At 45.3% G+C, this 15,697-nt stretch overlaps 1 protein-coding gene across 1 annotated transcript in view; it reads left to right on the top strand.

Moving 5' to 3' along the window:
• The window catches only part of TDRP (testis development related protein), a 41,026-nt gene extending 25,738 nt beyond the window's left edge, over window positions 1–15,288 (top strand). Inside the window, exons 3-4 of the mRNA XM_072796426.1 lie at window positions 11,923–12,026; window positions 12,906–15,288. Coding sequence (XP_072652527.1) covers window positions 11,923–12,026; window positions 12,906–13,254 — 453 coding nt within the window. The 3' untranslated portion in view covers window positions 13,255–15,288. The remainder of the gene's footprint in view (window positions 1–11,922; window positions 12,027–12,905) is intronic.
• The last annotated feature ends 409 nt before the right edge of the window (window positions 15,289–15,697 follow it).

Here is a 15,697-nt window from a genome sequence, read left to right as displayed (position 1 = left end):
GTGACTCAAGACTTCCACACAACAGCCAGTGCTCATCCACACAACAGTCACTCTGCTTAATCTCCCTGTTTCCCGCATCCCCCCATCCTGCTCCCCTCTGGAAACCATCAGTGTGTTCTCTGTAGTTAAGAGTCTGTTTCTTGCTTTGCTCCCCACCCCCCTCTCTTTTTTTCCCCTTTCCTCATTTGTTTCTTAAACTCCACATATGAATGAATGAAATATGGTATTTGTCTTTCTCTGACTGACTTATTTTACTTAACATAATACTCTTTAGCTCCATCCATGTTGTTATAAATGGCAAGATTTCATTCTTTTTTATTGTAGGATAATCTTCCTTTGGGTATACAGAACACATCTTTATCCATTCATCTGTCCATGGACACTTGTGCAGCTTCCATAGCTTGGCTATTGTAACTAATGCTGTAATAAACATAGGGGTGCATGTATCCTTTCTGATTTTTACATTTTTAAAATATGTATTTATTTGAGAGAAGGAGAGAGCATGAGCGGCAGCAGGGGAGGAGCAGAGGGAGAGAGAGAAGCAGACGCCCCACTGAGCAGGGGCCCCAATATGCAGCTCCATCCCAGGACACTGGGATCATGACCTGAGCCAAAGGCAGGCGCTTAACTGACTGAGCCACCCAGGCATCCCATGTATCCCTTTGAATTAGTGTTTCTGTAACCTTTAGGTAAATACCCAGCAGTGTAATTGCTGGGTCAAAGGGTAGCTCTATTTTTAACTTTTTGAGGAACCTCCATATTATTTTCTATGGTAGCTACACCAGCTGCATTCCTACCAACGGTGTAAGAGGGTTCCCCTTTCTCCACATCCTTGCCCACATCTGTTGTTTCCTGTGTTGTTAATTTTAGCCATTCTCTCAGATGTGAGGTAGTATCTCATTGTGGTTTCCCTGATGATGAGTGATGTGGAACATCTCATGTGTTTGTTGGCCATCTGTATATTTTCTTTGTAAAAATGTCTGTTTATGTCTTCTGCCCATTAAAAAAAAAAAAAGATTTATTTATTTTAGAGAACAAGCACTTGTGCATGTGGGGGGAGGGCCAGAGGGAGAGAATCTCCAGCAGACTATGTAGAAATGTCTATTCATGTCTTCTGCCCATTTTTTTAAAAGACCCCATTTATTTATTTATGAGAGACACAGAGAGGCAGAGACATGGGCAGAGGGAGAAGCAGGCTCCGTGAAGGGAGCCCAATGCGGGACTCGATCCCAGGACCCCAGGATCACGCCCCGGGCTGAAGGCAGCACCAAATTGCTGAGCCACCCAGGCTGCCCTCTTCTGTCCATTTTTTAATCAGATTGTTGGAGTGTTGACTTGTAGAAGTTCTTCATATGGTTGAATACTAACCCTTTATCTGTTATTTGCAAATATCCTCTCCCATTCTGTAGGTTGCCTTTTAGTTTTGTTGACTGTTGCCTTCATTGTGCAGAAGCTTTTTATTTTGACGTAGTCCCAATAGTTTATTTTTGCTTTTGTTTCTCTTGCCTCAGGAGACATAGCTAGAAAAAAAATTGCTATGGCTGATGTCAGAGAAATTATTGCCTGTGCTTTCTACAAGGACTTTTATGGTTTGGGGTCTAACATTTAGGTCTTTAATCCATTTTGAGTTTATTTTTGTGTATGGGGAAAGCAAATGGTCCAGTTCCATTCTTCTGCATGTGGCTGTTCAATTTTCCCAGCATCACTTGTTGAAGAGACTATCTTTTTCCCGTTGGATATTCTTTCCTGCTTTGTTGTAGATTAGTTGACCATATAGTTGTGTTAGTTGTGTTCATTTCTGGTTTTCTATCCTGTTTCATGGATCTATGTGTTTTTGTGCCAGTACTGTACTGTCTTGATGATCACAGCTTTGTAATACAGCTTCAAGTCCAGAACTGTGATGTCTCCAACTTTGGTTTTCTTTTCCAGGATTGCTTTGGCTGTTTGGGGCCTTTTCTGGTTCCATACAAGTTTTAGGATTGTTTGATAGAGATTGCATTAATTCCATAGATTGCTTTGGGTAGTATAGACATTTTAACAGTATTTGTTCTTCTAATTTGTGAGCACAGAATGTCTTTGCATTTCTTTGTGTCATTTTTTTTTCTTTCATCAGTGTTTTATAGTTTTCAGAGTAAAAGCCTTTCCCCTCTTTGGTTAGGTTTATTCCTAGGCATCTTATTATTTTTGATGCAATTGTAAATAGGATTATTTTCTTAATTTCTCTTTCTGCTGCTTCATTATTGGTATATAGAAATGCAACAGATTTCTATATGTTGATTTTGTGTCCTGCAACTTAACTGAATTCATTTTATTAGTTCCAGCAATTTTTTTTGCTGGAGTCTTGCATATACAAAACAGGTTTCGTATATGTAGTATCATGTCATCTGCCAATACTGAAAGTTTACTTCTTCCTTTGGCTTCAATTTAGATGCCTTTTATTTTTTCCTGTTGTCTAATTGCTGTGGCTAGGAGAGGTCAGTGGATTTTTTATCATTATATATGGCAGTTGTCCCAGTATTTTTGCTTATTTTTTGTTTTTCAGATTCAAAAAGAACTCTTAAGTTAAAATTGAATCAAGCAGTTCTCCACTTGTTCCCTCCCCACCATGATTTCTGCTCTCCAGAATTTATCACTTTTAATATTTTAAGCTATTTCTCAAGATCTCTGACTCCCATGTTTCCAAGGTCAGTGTTCAATCTACATTTTGTGGAGTCAGTTCTGTAGAGACCGGCACACTCTTGTGTATAAACAGATTCCTCCCTGCTCTGGCATTTTAAAGCTGAGCACTCGGAGGACGAGCTCCTGTAGCAGCAGAGACGTCTTTCATGGGCTGGGAAGTGGCTCTCTTCTCTTGTGGTTTCTTGCTTTGATAATGTTAGCTGTGACACGACATTCTAGATGCAGTTGTTTTCCTTAGCCTGTCCTGTTCTGGCCTCCGCTGCTGCCCAGGGGCATGCTGGCTGTGCGAGCTCTTGCCGAGCTCCTGGAACCGTCTTGCTCAGCAGCCGCCCCGCGTGTGCCTCTGTGCTTCCCGTTAGCGTGCTGTCCTGTTGTCACCATGTACGCCTGGGCTTGGAAAGAGGTTTTGTCTGAACCAGGGGTGCTGCTCCACGTCTGCTTTCAATCCGGGAACGTTCTCCACCATTCTGCGAAACTTGTATCAGATGCGGTAGGTAGTATCTTGACCCTGTCTCTCAGTTTATGTTTTCATTTTTCCTGTTCGGAGCGTTTCTCTCTCGCACTTCGCGCTCCCATCTGACTTGGCATCTCTTCAGTAACACCTGGTCCCTTCACTGTGGCCTCTTCCCTGTCTTCCCTGCTGTCCTGTCCCTCCACGGCCCTCCCGCGGCACCTGCTCTGGGGCTCCGTCCCGTACAAGGCGCTGGCACCTGCCGGTTCCATGGACGGCGCGATGCAACCAGTTTTCTCCAGGATTGCCCATTTCTCAAGAACTTCAGTGTCTAAATATAAGACTGTCGAGAGCTCTCTAACTTAGAACAGCGTGAAGAATGATTAGGCTTTCTAGATTACACCGTAACCGGAAGCCTCGGCGGGGTCCAGCTCTCTCCGGAGCCTGTTCCCACGTGGGGCGCTCGGGGCTTGGAAAGGAGGCTGCGGGGTACCTGCGGCTGGTGCTGCGCGGGGCCAGGCCCTTCGGGGGGAACCCTGGACTCGTGTGTGCAGCCCACAGGCAACGAAGGGGACGGGCGTGCTCCCTAATTCACGCGCACGAATCACTCGCACCAAGTCACACGCTGGCTCGCACACCTCACACCTCGTGAGATAAACTGTGACACTGGCCTTGAACGCCGTCACCACATAATTAGAACAGCATTTTCCTAACACAACATGGGGATACCTGGACTAACAAAGATTTTCAGTTTTCTCCCCTGACATGAATTTAAATACCTTTCAAAAGTACACACATTAAATTACTTTTATTAAGCATTGACATTACACCACATCTGGACTAGACCCGTGCCTGCAGTTACGTGGCATCAATGGAACCGACCAGAACGCTGGGCTGTGGACGTCGTCTCCAGGGGCCCTGCGTTCCTTTCTGTTTTTCATGGGTACCATTGAAACGCTGTGGCTCCTTCACCACCACTCAGCTTCGATGTGGTTTTTCTTGCTGTGGTAAAAATTTGTGGGTTTTTTTGATTTAAAGTTTGTATTTATTTATTTGAGAGAGAGACTGAGCAGGGGGAGGCGCAGAGGGAGAGGGAGGAGCAGATGTCCTGCTGAGCAGGGAGCCCAACATGGGGCTGGATCCCAGGACCCTGGGATCATGACCTGAGCTGAAGGCAGACACTTAACCGACTGAGCCCCCCAGGTGCCCCTAAAATGTGTGTTTTGATTATGCTTTGGACCTAGAGTTGCAGCACGGCAGCCTGGGCTACGGAAGCCATGGCTTTGTCAGTTCTGTCAACAGAAGCTTCTGGGTTGCCCATGATGCTGGTGAAGCTGAGATGAGAAATTTGCATGGGCTGCATTTAGATAATTGAAACACTTAAAGCCAGAATTTTATATTTGAGGAAAAACAGAAGAAAATGCAAATGACACTGTTTGGTTTTCAAGTAACTTTGGGACATTTTGTTTAAAATTTTAAGATGATGAGTTGTAAGATTGAAGTCTGAGGATGGTGCTTCAAGAAGTTTCATTTGGTTGCATGAGGGCCTGTTTCCTGGAGCAAAGACCTGGAGTTTGCAGGCTCACGGGCTCTGTGTTTTGTGCAAAGGAGACACAGCTGGTAGGCAGCAGTGGGCGTCAGTGGAGGGGCCTGATCACACGTGCTTTGAAATAGCCACACGACGTTCGGTTAACACCATTATCTCATGTAGAGAAACGTGGTTTTTCTGCTCATGACAAGAACTTTTAGGATCTACTGACCATTTCAGATGTGTCGGCAGCAAAGCTGGCTGTGGTCCTTGTGCCACGCCTTCCGTCCCAGCACTGGTTTCTCTTCTCGCCGGAAGCCTGTACCTTTTGACACCCTCCATCCAATTTCACTGCCCTAACAAGTGCGATCTTAGAGTATTCGTCTTTCTCTAACTTATTTCACTTAGATAATCCCTTCAAGATCCATCCATGTCACAAATGGCAGGATTCCCCTCTTGTTTATGGCCAAATAATCTGTTGTGTGTGTGTAGCACATTTTCTTTCTGGTCAGTGGACACTGAGGTTGTTCCCTTATCTTGGATCTTGTGAATAATGCTTCCCTGAAAGTGGGGGTGCAGGTACTTCTTTGACTTAGGGTTTGTGTCCCTGGAATCAGTCCCAGGAGTGGGGTTGCTGGATCACATGGTAGCTCCATTTTTAACTCCTTGAGGAGCCTCCACACTGTTCTCCAGAGTGGCTTGCATTCCCACCAACAGTGTTAATTGGGTTCCCCTTTCTCCACAGCCTCACCAACACCTGTGGTTTCCTATTTGACTCTAGCCATTCTAACAGGTGTGAGGTGGTGACTCAGTGTGGTTCTGATTTGCATCTCCCTGATGATGAGGGATGTGGAGCACCTTGTCATGTACCTATATCTCCTTTGGAAAAATACCTATTCAGATATTTTGCCCATTTTTAAATAGGATTGTTGTTTTTTTATTACTGAGTAATGAAGAGTTCTTTTAATATTTTGGATATTACCACATTTTCAGATATATGGTTTGCACATACTTTTTTCCCATCCTGTAGGCTGTTTTTTCATTTTATTGATCATTTGTTTCGCTGTGTGGAAACTTTATAGTTTCAGTTGTTTATTTTTAATTTTGCTGCTTGTGTTTTAGGTGTTGACGCTCCAAAAATCATTGTCAAGACCCACATCAAGAAGCTTTTGTCCTGATTTTTCTAGGGGCTTTATGGTTTCCACTCTTAAATTTAAGTCTTTAATCCATTTCTAGTTAATTTTTGTGAATGCCTTAAGACGGTAGTCCAGTTTTCTCAACACCAGTTACTGAGGAAACTGTCTTGTCTGCATTGATTATTCTTGGCCTCTTGTCAAGTAGTAGGTGACTGTATATGGATAGGTTTATTTCTGGGCTCTTGATTCTGTTTGTGTGTCTGCTGTTATGCCAGTACCATGGTGTTTGGATTAATAAAGCTTTGTAATATAGCTTGAAGTCAGGGAGTGTGATACTTCCACATTTGTTTTTCTTTAGCAATATGGTTTTGGCTGTTTGGGGTCCTTTGTGGTTCCATACAAAATTTTAGGATTGTTTTTCCTTCTTTTGTAAAAAATAAAAAAATAAATGGCATTGAGGTCTTTTAGGGATTGCACTGAAGTATAGTTGACTTTGGGTAGCATAGATATTTTGACAATATTAATTGGTACAGTCCATGAGCACAGGATACTTTTTCATTTATTTCTGTCCTCTTCACTTTCTCCAGTGTCTTGTAGTTTTCAGTGTAGAGCTCTTTCACCTCTTGGTTAAATTTATTCCTAAGCATTTTATTGTTTTTGATGCTGTTGTAAATGGGAACATTTTATTTCTTTTTTGGAAAATTCATTGTTAGCGTAGAGAAAGGCTACTAAATTTTGAATGTTAATTTTGTACCATGCAAATTTACTGAATTCATTGATGAGATCTAACAGGGTTGGGTTTTTTTGTTTGTTTGTTTGTTTGTTTGTTTGTTTTTGGAGTCTTTAGGATCGTCTCTGTATAAAATCAGATATTCTGCAAATAGAGACAGTTTTATACATTTCTTTCCAGTTCTGATGTCTGTTCTTTTTCTTGTCCAGGACCAGGTTGATTAGGAGTGGTGACACTGGGCATCCTTTTCTTGTTCTTGGTGTCAGAGGAAAAACTTTCAGCCTTTCACCATTGAGTAGGATGTTTATCATTTTTGACTTTTATTATGTTGCTACATTCTTTCTATACCAATTTTTCTTTAGTCATTAATGGGTGTTGCATTTTGTTAAATGCTTTTTTTTTTGCGTGTATGAGATGATGATATGATTTTTTTCTTGCATTCTTTCATTTATGAAGGGCTGTGTTTATTAGCTTACGTATTTGAACCATCCTAACATCCCAGATATATATCCCACTAGTGAATGATTCTTACAATGTGCTGAATTTGGTTTCCTAGTGGTTACTGAGAATTTTTGCATTGGTATTCATCAGGGGTATTGGCCCATAATCTTTTCTTGAAGTGTCCTTTTCTGGCTTTGCTGTCAGGATAATGCTGGCCTTGTAAAATGAATTTGGGAGCATCTCCTCCTCCTCTGAGTTTTTGGAACAGTTTGAGAAGGATTGGTGTTAATTCTTTTAAAATGTTCGGTAAAATTCACTGGTGAAGCCAGCTATTCATGGGCGTTTTTCAGAGACTTTTTTTTTACAAAAGATATTATTTATTTTAGAGAGAGGCACACTCCATACCCAGCACAGAACCCAACTTATTAGGGCTCAATCCCATTACCCTGAGATCATGACCCAAGCTGAAGTCAAGAGTCAGACATTCACCTGAGCCACCCAGGTGTCGCTGGGAGACTTTTTAAATTATTTATTTATTTATTTGACAGCATTCAAGCAGAGGAAGTGGCAGGGAGAGGGAGAAATGACATGGGGCTTCATCCCTGGGATTATGACCTGAGCTACCAAAGGCAGATGCCCAACCGACTGAGGAAGGGGAACACCTGGGTGACTTTTTATTTTTAATGTTTTAAAGATTTTATTTATTCATAAGAGACACAGAGAAGAGGCAGAGACACAAGCAGAGGGAGAAGCAGGCTCCATGTGGGCAGCCTGATGCGGGACTCAGTCTCAGGACCACGGGATCATGACCTGAACCAAAGGCAGACACTCAACCACTGAGCGACCCAGTTGCCCCTATTTTTAATTTTTTTAAAAGATTTTATTTATTTGAGAGATACAGAGATAGTGACAGAGACAGAGAGGACACAAGGGGGAAGAGAGGGAGTAGTCAACTACCCACTAAGCAGGGAGCCCATTGTGGGCTCAGTCCCCTAGGATCATGACCTGAACTGAAGGCAGACACCCAACTGACTGAGCCACCCAGTTTTATACCTTTTTTTTTATATACTATTGTGATCAGAGAAGACACTCCACATGTGCTTGAAGAATGTGTGTTCTGTTGTCAGAATGTTCTGTGTATGTCTGCTAGGTCCATTAGTCTACAGTGTTCAGATCCCGTCTCCTTATTGAGTCTCTGTCTAGATGATTCCTCATTGAGGATAAGGCATTAAATTCCCCAGCTATTATTATATTACTGTTTCTTTTTCCTTTTAGCTGTTAGTTTTTGCATAATATATATAGGTACTCTATCGTGACCTAATTTATGACAAATACACCTAGCTCTCCAGTAAAAAATATACATATATATACACATAAGTACTCTTATGTTGGATGCATATTCACAATTGTCATGTCTTCTTGATGGATTGTCCCCTTTATTATATAATGACCTTTTCTGTCTCTTTTTACCATTTTTAAGGTTTATTTTGGCTGATCTAAAGATAGCTACTCCTACTTTTTTTGGTTACAATTTGCTTCAAGTATCTTTTCCCATACCTTCAATCTCAGTCTACATGTGTCTTTGTGACCAAAGTGAGTCTCTTGTAGGCAGTATATCTTTGGATCTTCTGTTTTTATTTATTCAGTTATTATGTCTTTTGATTGGAGAATTTTATTTTTTAATATTTAACTGTTGGTAGATAAGGACTTACTATTGTCATTTTGTTGATTGTTCTCTGGCTGTTTTGTAGATACATTGTTCCTTGCTTTTTATCCTGCCTCCCATTTCTATATTTTGAGGTCTTTGGTATCAGTATGCTTTAATTTTTTATAATGTTCTTTAGTGTAATTACTACAGGCTTTTCCCTTGTGGTTATTGTGAGGACTTAGTAAAATATCTGAAAGTTACATCATCTTGTTTTAAACCAACTAATGACAACTTCAGTAGCGTTCCTAAACTCACACTTTTACTTCCCGTCTCCTTCACATTGTAGGTTATTGAGACTACCATTTACATATTTCTTACATAGTGTATCTAATACAGAATGTTATAGTTATGGTCATTTTTACTGTTTTTTTAACCTTAAAGTTATAAGTGAATGATGTACTATGACCATATTATAGAATCCAGCAACTAATCGAGCAAAGGTAAATTGACCTTTACCAGTGAGTTTTATGTTCCCTTCTCATGTTTTTATAATGTTAATTGGCATTTCTGCCTAGAAGATTCCTTTCTAGTGTTTCACGGAAAGCAGGCCTAGTGGTGGTGAGCTCTGTCCACTTTTGTTTGTTAAGGCAAGGATTTATCTCCCTCATTTCTCAAGGACAGCTGTGCCAGGTATAGAATTCCTGGTTAACAGGGTTTTCTTTGTAAATAATTTGAATACACCATCCCATTCTCTCCTGGCCCAAAAGTTTCTGGTGAGAAATCATTCCATATGAGGTTGGTTCCTTATATGTAACTTGTCTGTTTTTTCTTGTTGCTCCCAAAGTCCTCTCTTTGTCTTTGGCAATGTAACTACAGTGTATCTCACTGCAGCCCTACTCAGGTTCAACGAGTGCGAGGTCCCCTGCACCTCATGAATCTGCACGTCCATTTCTGTCCCCAGGTTTGGAAGCTTTGAATCATTATTGCTTTAAATATACATTCTCTTTCTCTTCTGGAATTCCTGTAATGCAGATAGTATTTCTTTGTCTGTGCCCCGTTAATTCCCATAGGCTTTCTTGATGCGTTCTTCTTTTTGATCTTCTAGTTGGATTGGGTCATTTCTTTTTCTGAATTGTCAGGTCACTTGTTGAAGCCCTTGAATTTTTCTCTTCAGGGATTATATTATTCAGTTCTGGGCTATTTCCTGGTTTCTTTTCATTTTGCTTGTGCATTGTTAAAGGTATTATTCTGAATTTTCTGTGTGATAGTTCAAAGATATCCAATATATTGTACTTGGAACTTGGAATCTTGTGGGGCCAGTGCAACATGTGCTTGAGGGCGTGTTTTAGATTTCATGCTGCCTCCAAAGGTCATCTGGCCTCTCTGAATATGTTTGGTGACAGGTACTTCTGCTAAGCCACCTCAGCAGAAAGAATTTTGGTCAATTATGGATGATTTCATAGCTTTTTCCTCACGGAGTGTGAAGTGGGGTGCAGCTGAGGTGTGCACTAAAGGGGGATGCCTTGTTCTATGCTGAAATGCACTTCCTCATTTCTGCAGCCCAGGTTCTTAGTGAACACATTGTTTTGTTCTCATTTTTTCGGCTGTCCCTTCTTCCTGAACGCAACCTTAGCTGTAAAGAACTCTGTAGCCCCAATCCAGTGTCTCCAGGAGGCACTGGGCCTGTCTGGCCTTTGCTACAGTGTCCTGCCCCCAGACAGGATGAACATGCCCCCACCATGCCTCTAATACAGCCCACACTTGGGCCCCAGCCCAGGAGGAACTCAGGTCCTCATAAACAGCCCCGGTTGCTAGTGTCCTTGAGAATGACATTTGGGATGGAGGCTCCCTTGAGGTCAGGCTGGGCCCGCTGGGACCTGTGGGGTGATTGCAGTCATGTCATAGGCCAAGTGACATCCCCTCAGGTCCCTCTTGGCACCAGATACAGAAGATACCAGCGTGGGAGGCAGCAGTAGAGCTCAGTTTGGGAGGGGTGTTCAGGACCACAGAGTCAGGTGCCAAGAGGGCCCCCCTCCCGGCTGTGCACGATTCCATCTGCCCTCAGTGTCACGGGCGCTCACTGTGGGGCTCCTCTGCTTTGTCTGTGTCTGTGCTTCCATTTTGCATCTTCTCCAGGTAGTTTGGTGGGACTTCCGCCTCTTCTAAGTACTCACTTGCCCCAGATTTACGTCTGCTGTGAAAAGACCCCACAAGCCGCTCAGCTAACCTGTATCTTCTCAGACACACTATAAAACAAAGAAACATTTGTCCCTGTGATGAGCATTCTCTGCTATGCTGCCAGTGCTGGTTCCTCTGTGAGCTGCAGTCTGGTCTTCAGACCACCCACCTTCCGAACCCCCACCACACACCCCCTGCGACCACCAGTCTAAGTTCTCTGGGGAGGAGTTTGGTGATTGGGGCTCTATTTTGATTCCACGTGTAGGTGCGGTCAGATGGCACTGCTCTTTCTCTGACAGCACAGTGGTCTCTGTCCATCTGTCTCAGATGTAGGACTTCCTGGGTTTTCATGGCCAGTAGTCTGTCATGTGTGCCAGGGACCCTTCTGCTGCTCTTGGGTCTGCACTGCACTGATGACTACAGTCCTGCGTCCTTGGCCATGAAGGCTCCTGTCCCACACACCGAGTCCCACTGGGCAGGCCCCTGCGCCCTTGACCAGCACGTGCTGTCCTGTTTCCCGCCGAGCTGCCTTCATTTGTCAGGAGTGCTCAGAGGATGGCTGGGGCTTGTGGTCTCATGGTCCACTGCCCCGTGAATGGTCCATATGAACAGTGTCTCAGCCCACGTGGTGCATGTCCTTGGGGCAGCTGAGGGGGCAGGATGTGGTGGGGACAAACATCAGCCCGCGAAGACCCATTACCCTTGCTGCCTGCACCCAGCAAAAGTCTCTGCCAAGTATTTGAAATTCAGGGAAGGAGCCTGTGAGCACTTGGCCTCAGGGGAGGGCCTGACTATGGGATAGAGACCGATTCCATCAACACCCAGCAAGCCGATGTGCCTCCGTAAGGATGTGGGGAGGCAAGAGGGCCCTGGGCCCAGCAGCCATGCTGCCGAGGGTGGCCCCTGGCACAAGTTGGTCCCCTGGGGCCAGCAGGAGCCTGCTGGGAGCTGCGGGGACTGGGTCCGCAGCAGAGATGTGGGAAGACCGCTCAGCAGGCAGTGGAGCAAGACGGCGTGCAGGGCAGTCCCTGTCGGAACCTGGAGTCCTGCGGGGGGTGGTGCCGGACGCATGGGGCTGGTCACCTGTTTCTTTCCTACATCAGAGTTGATCTTTTTCTAATCTTCTGTTAGGTTCAAGGAGCAAGTTTCCGAGGTTGGAAAGAAGTGACTTCTCTGTTTAACAAAGACGATGAACAGCACCTGCTGGAAAGATGTAAATCCCCCAAGTCCAAAGGGTAAGTGTCCGTGGGTTCAGGTGGGAGGTCTCAGAGGCGGCAGGCACGTCATCACAGCATGATGAGTGTTGGGGCTTCCGTCCTGGGGAGTGGACAGAAATGCCCTGCACTGATTCTGATGCTCTGGAGATGAGAGAGTGAGGTGTACCCCTGGAGAAGGTCACAGGGGCAGCCACAGCACCTCGAGAGGTCGTGGGACAAGTGAAAGTTTCCCAGACGAGCTCTTGAACTCAGAACTGGAAACTGGGGCAGCCCAGGTGGCTCAGCGGTTTGGCGCCTGCCTTCAGCCCAGGGCGTGATCCTGGAGACCCGGGATCGAGTCCTGCATCGGGTTCCCTGCATGGAGACTGCTTCTCCCTCTGCCTGTGTCTCTGCCCCTCTCTCTCTCTCTCTGTGTCTCTCATGAATAAATATTAAAAAAAAAAAAAAAAAGAACTGGAAACTGAACTTGGCCTTGAGGCAGCCTCTAGCCATGCTTGAGATGTTTGCTAACTTGAGAAAATTAAGGGAAAAAAGTTAAAAATGCAAAGGATTACTGAGCTTTATAAAAGACTTTAGAAAATTGAGTATATTTAAACTGACCTATTGCTGTTTATTATAAATGGAATTTTTAAAAGCATATTTAAACATGAGACGATAAATTCAGTGAGAGTTGCTTGCGTATAGTGAAGAATGGTGCCTTAAAATACGGTTTTCATGGTTTCACTAATGTAGCGGGTAACTCTTCTTTACTAATTTTAATTAAAGTTTTACATTATAGATCTGTGTTCACTTTCTAAGTGACTTAAACTTTTAAAAAGTGTTCAGTGTATAAAGTAGACACTGATCGTGGCTCTGAGGTCACTGGGTCACCAACACCAGCTGTCTTGTCTCCTACAGAACTAACTTACGGTTAAGAGAAGAGCTGAAGACAGAGAAGAAGCCTGGATTCTGGGACAATTTGGTTTTAAAACAGAACATACAGTCTAAGAAACCAGATGAGATTGAAGGTTGGGAGCCTCCAAAACTCGCTCTTGAAGATGTGACGGCCGATCCCCCAGGGGATGCGGCGAGCGGCCGTCCTCCTCGGCCAGGCTGGGAGGAGGACAGCAAGAGCTGTAGCAAGTACAGCAGCCTGGCGAGCTCAGGGAACAGCTCCCGCTGGAGCCTGCGGTCGGCGGGGAAGCTGGTGGGCATCAGACGGCACAGCAGAGGCCACCTGACGGACAACTGGGAGGAGCTGGAGTGACATGCACAGACCCCATGTCCCCAGACCCCCGGCGTCACCCCCATGTCTTCTTTCTGTCTGTCTCTGTGCAGGGTCTGAGGTTGCTGCATCGTGCCGTGTATGTCTGTATGTCTGCCAGTCCCCTGGTCTTCCCCGTGTGCCCACGTCTGTTCACCTCCGTGGGCCGACGGGAGAGCCTCAGCAGGTAGCGGCCTCGCTGGGAAGTCTGCGGACGCGGGTGTGAGCATCTGTGCGTGCCGTCCTTCCCCAGGCTCCCCGTCCCCCACCGGGATCCCTGTCTCCTGCATGTGGTGTCCGTGTGCGCCTGTGACACTCGCCCGTAGCTGCTGTGCGGGGCGCTCCTGCGTTGCCAGAAGCTTGACCTCCAGCTGTCAACCCAACCTTCCAAAGGTCATGTTACATTGTGTTCACCTGGCAGATTAAACTTCTTTTCATGTTAAATACCAGGGAAGCCGGGGTTACATCTGATCAAGCACGAAACGCCACCTCGGCAGAGCATCTTCATCTCTGGCCCTGGGAGGAGTCGTCTCCAGGGCGCACGGTGGACGGTTCTTCTAGGGTTTAATCCTACCTGTCCTGACCTTTATGTTCTTCTGAAAACATGTTCTTTGATTGCAGGTTAAGGAAAACCATGAAGTGTGGGTCAGTTTTACTTAATACTCAAGTTGTTTTTGGAAAATACTAACTTGCTGATGGAGTTAAAACTGTATATAAAATACTGCAAGTGCCTCTTTTCTATAATGTCCAGGTGTTTGGTTTCCAAAGCGAGCAAGCTGCCGCGGCTCCGGCTGGACGCCAAGGAAGGGCAGGCCACGCTCTGGGCTCGGATCTCCTTGGCAGGACGGCCGTGTCCGCAGGCGGCGCCCACGTCAGTCTCAGGCAGTGGTGGTTTGAAAGAGAAGCTGTAGGGGTTTGGGTTAAACACAGAAGCCTCCAATGACACCGTGCACGCCTCTGGTGGGCAACGCGGTCCTCCAGTTGCTCCGCGGGCACATCTGTGCTGCTCAGCCAGCGCCGGCCCTTGGCGGGACTCCCAGTGGTAATGTCGTCAGTCTGTCCTCCGTCCATCTGTCCATACACCTTTTTTTAATAGAACAAGTAGCTTACTTGACTGAGTTTTTAATGGGGGGCCTGTTTTAAGTGGCATTAAATTAATCCGTTTTGTTAGAACCTTGAGATGCCGGAGGCTGTGTTTTGTGATGCTGGTGGTGGTCAAGTTAACTAGCTGGAAAGCCTTGTCTCCTCAGGGAAGGGGTTCAGTAGGTAGCCTGTGGCCCCGCTGCCGCTGGAGGCGCAGGGGAGGAAACCCCAGGTCCGGGACTCTGGGGCGCGGGCCGAGCGGAGTCTGGACCCCGAGACCCGCCGCACGTTGCCGCACTCGCGTGTGGGGACGCTAAGTGCCTGTAACTCACCTCCGTGCGAATCTGTGACGCAAGGCTGGCGACACTCCTTCCTATCGTTTCTCAAAATCTGAAGACAAAGCCAGATCGGAGTTGGAATATGCACTGTAAATCACATTTTTCTTATCTACCAAGATTAATGTCAAAATAAGCTTTTTCTGTTGAATCTGATTAAATGAATATAAGTATGTTTGTGGTTTTTAATGTATTTATTGATGTGCTTTGGGAGAAAAGTATTTTTTCTTGATAGAATTTACCAAAGCAACGCTGTGCTGTTCACAGGTCAATGAGAACGGGGTTTTTGTCTGATTCTGTGAACACACGACTTCACTGTGCAAAGGGCGAGTGGTCCGTGTGCCTCCTACTGTGCTCACTTCGTAAAGGACAGTGACTGGCTTCGAAGGAGGTAGAATTCATTCTCAGTGCTGAGGTCTTAAAAAAAAATAAAAGTATTGTTCATTTCCTCTTTTGTTATTAGTTTGCATGGTTATTGGCATCCACTTTGGGGTGAATGCTTCCGGGGACTTTTGTCACTAAACGCTGATGGCACTTTTCTTGATCCCTCAAACCTCATTTTAAAATGCAAACAACACATGTAGACTTTTTCATAAATAAATGGCCAATTTCAACATAAGTTTTCAAGACGTATCTTTTGCATGTTTGACCTGTCTGCTTTGTCCGTCTGTCCGTCCGTCTGTCCATGAGGAACCAGGGGACGCCTGCGCTAAGGGCTGTTTTACAGTTGGGTAAGAGACTCAGGGGCACAGGGGAGCTTTCCCTTCAGCCGCGGCTAAGAAACCGCGAGCATCCCAGCAACGGGAGTACTTTCTCTTTCGAGAAGATCACCATGTCTTAGGAAATAGTCTTTGAGGAACAGTGACCTGCTCCGAGAAGACAGGCAGGGACCCCAAGAACCAGGGATGCAGGGCCAGCGGGGCTCTGTGGGAAGGAGGTGTGGGGGGCACTGTGTTCCTGTCTTCCCCCAGGGCCTGCCTTGTCTGGAGGAGAGCTAGTCCGTGTACTATCGGCGAGGAGGCCTGGGG

Source organism: Canis lupus, chromosome 24 (genome assembly GCF_048164855.1).
Source record: "Canis lupus baileyi chromosome 24, mCanLup2.hap1, whole genome shotgun sequence".
NCBI lineage: Eukaryota > Metazoa > Chordata > Mammalia > Carnivora > Canidae > Canis > Canis lupus.
Note: the sequence above shows the minus strand (reverse complement) of the source record. Positions and strands in the feature narration are given on the sequence as shown.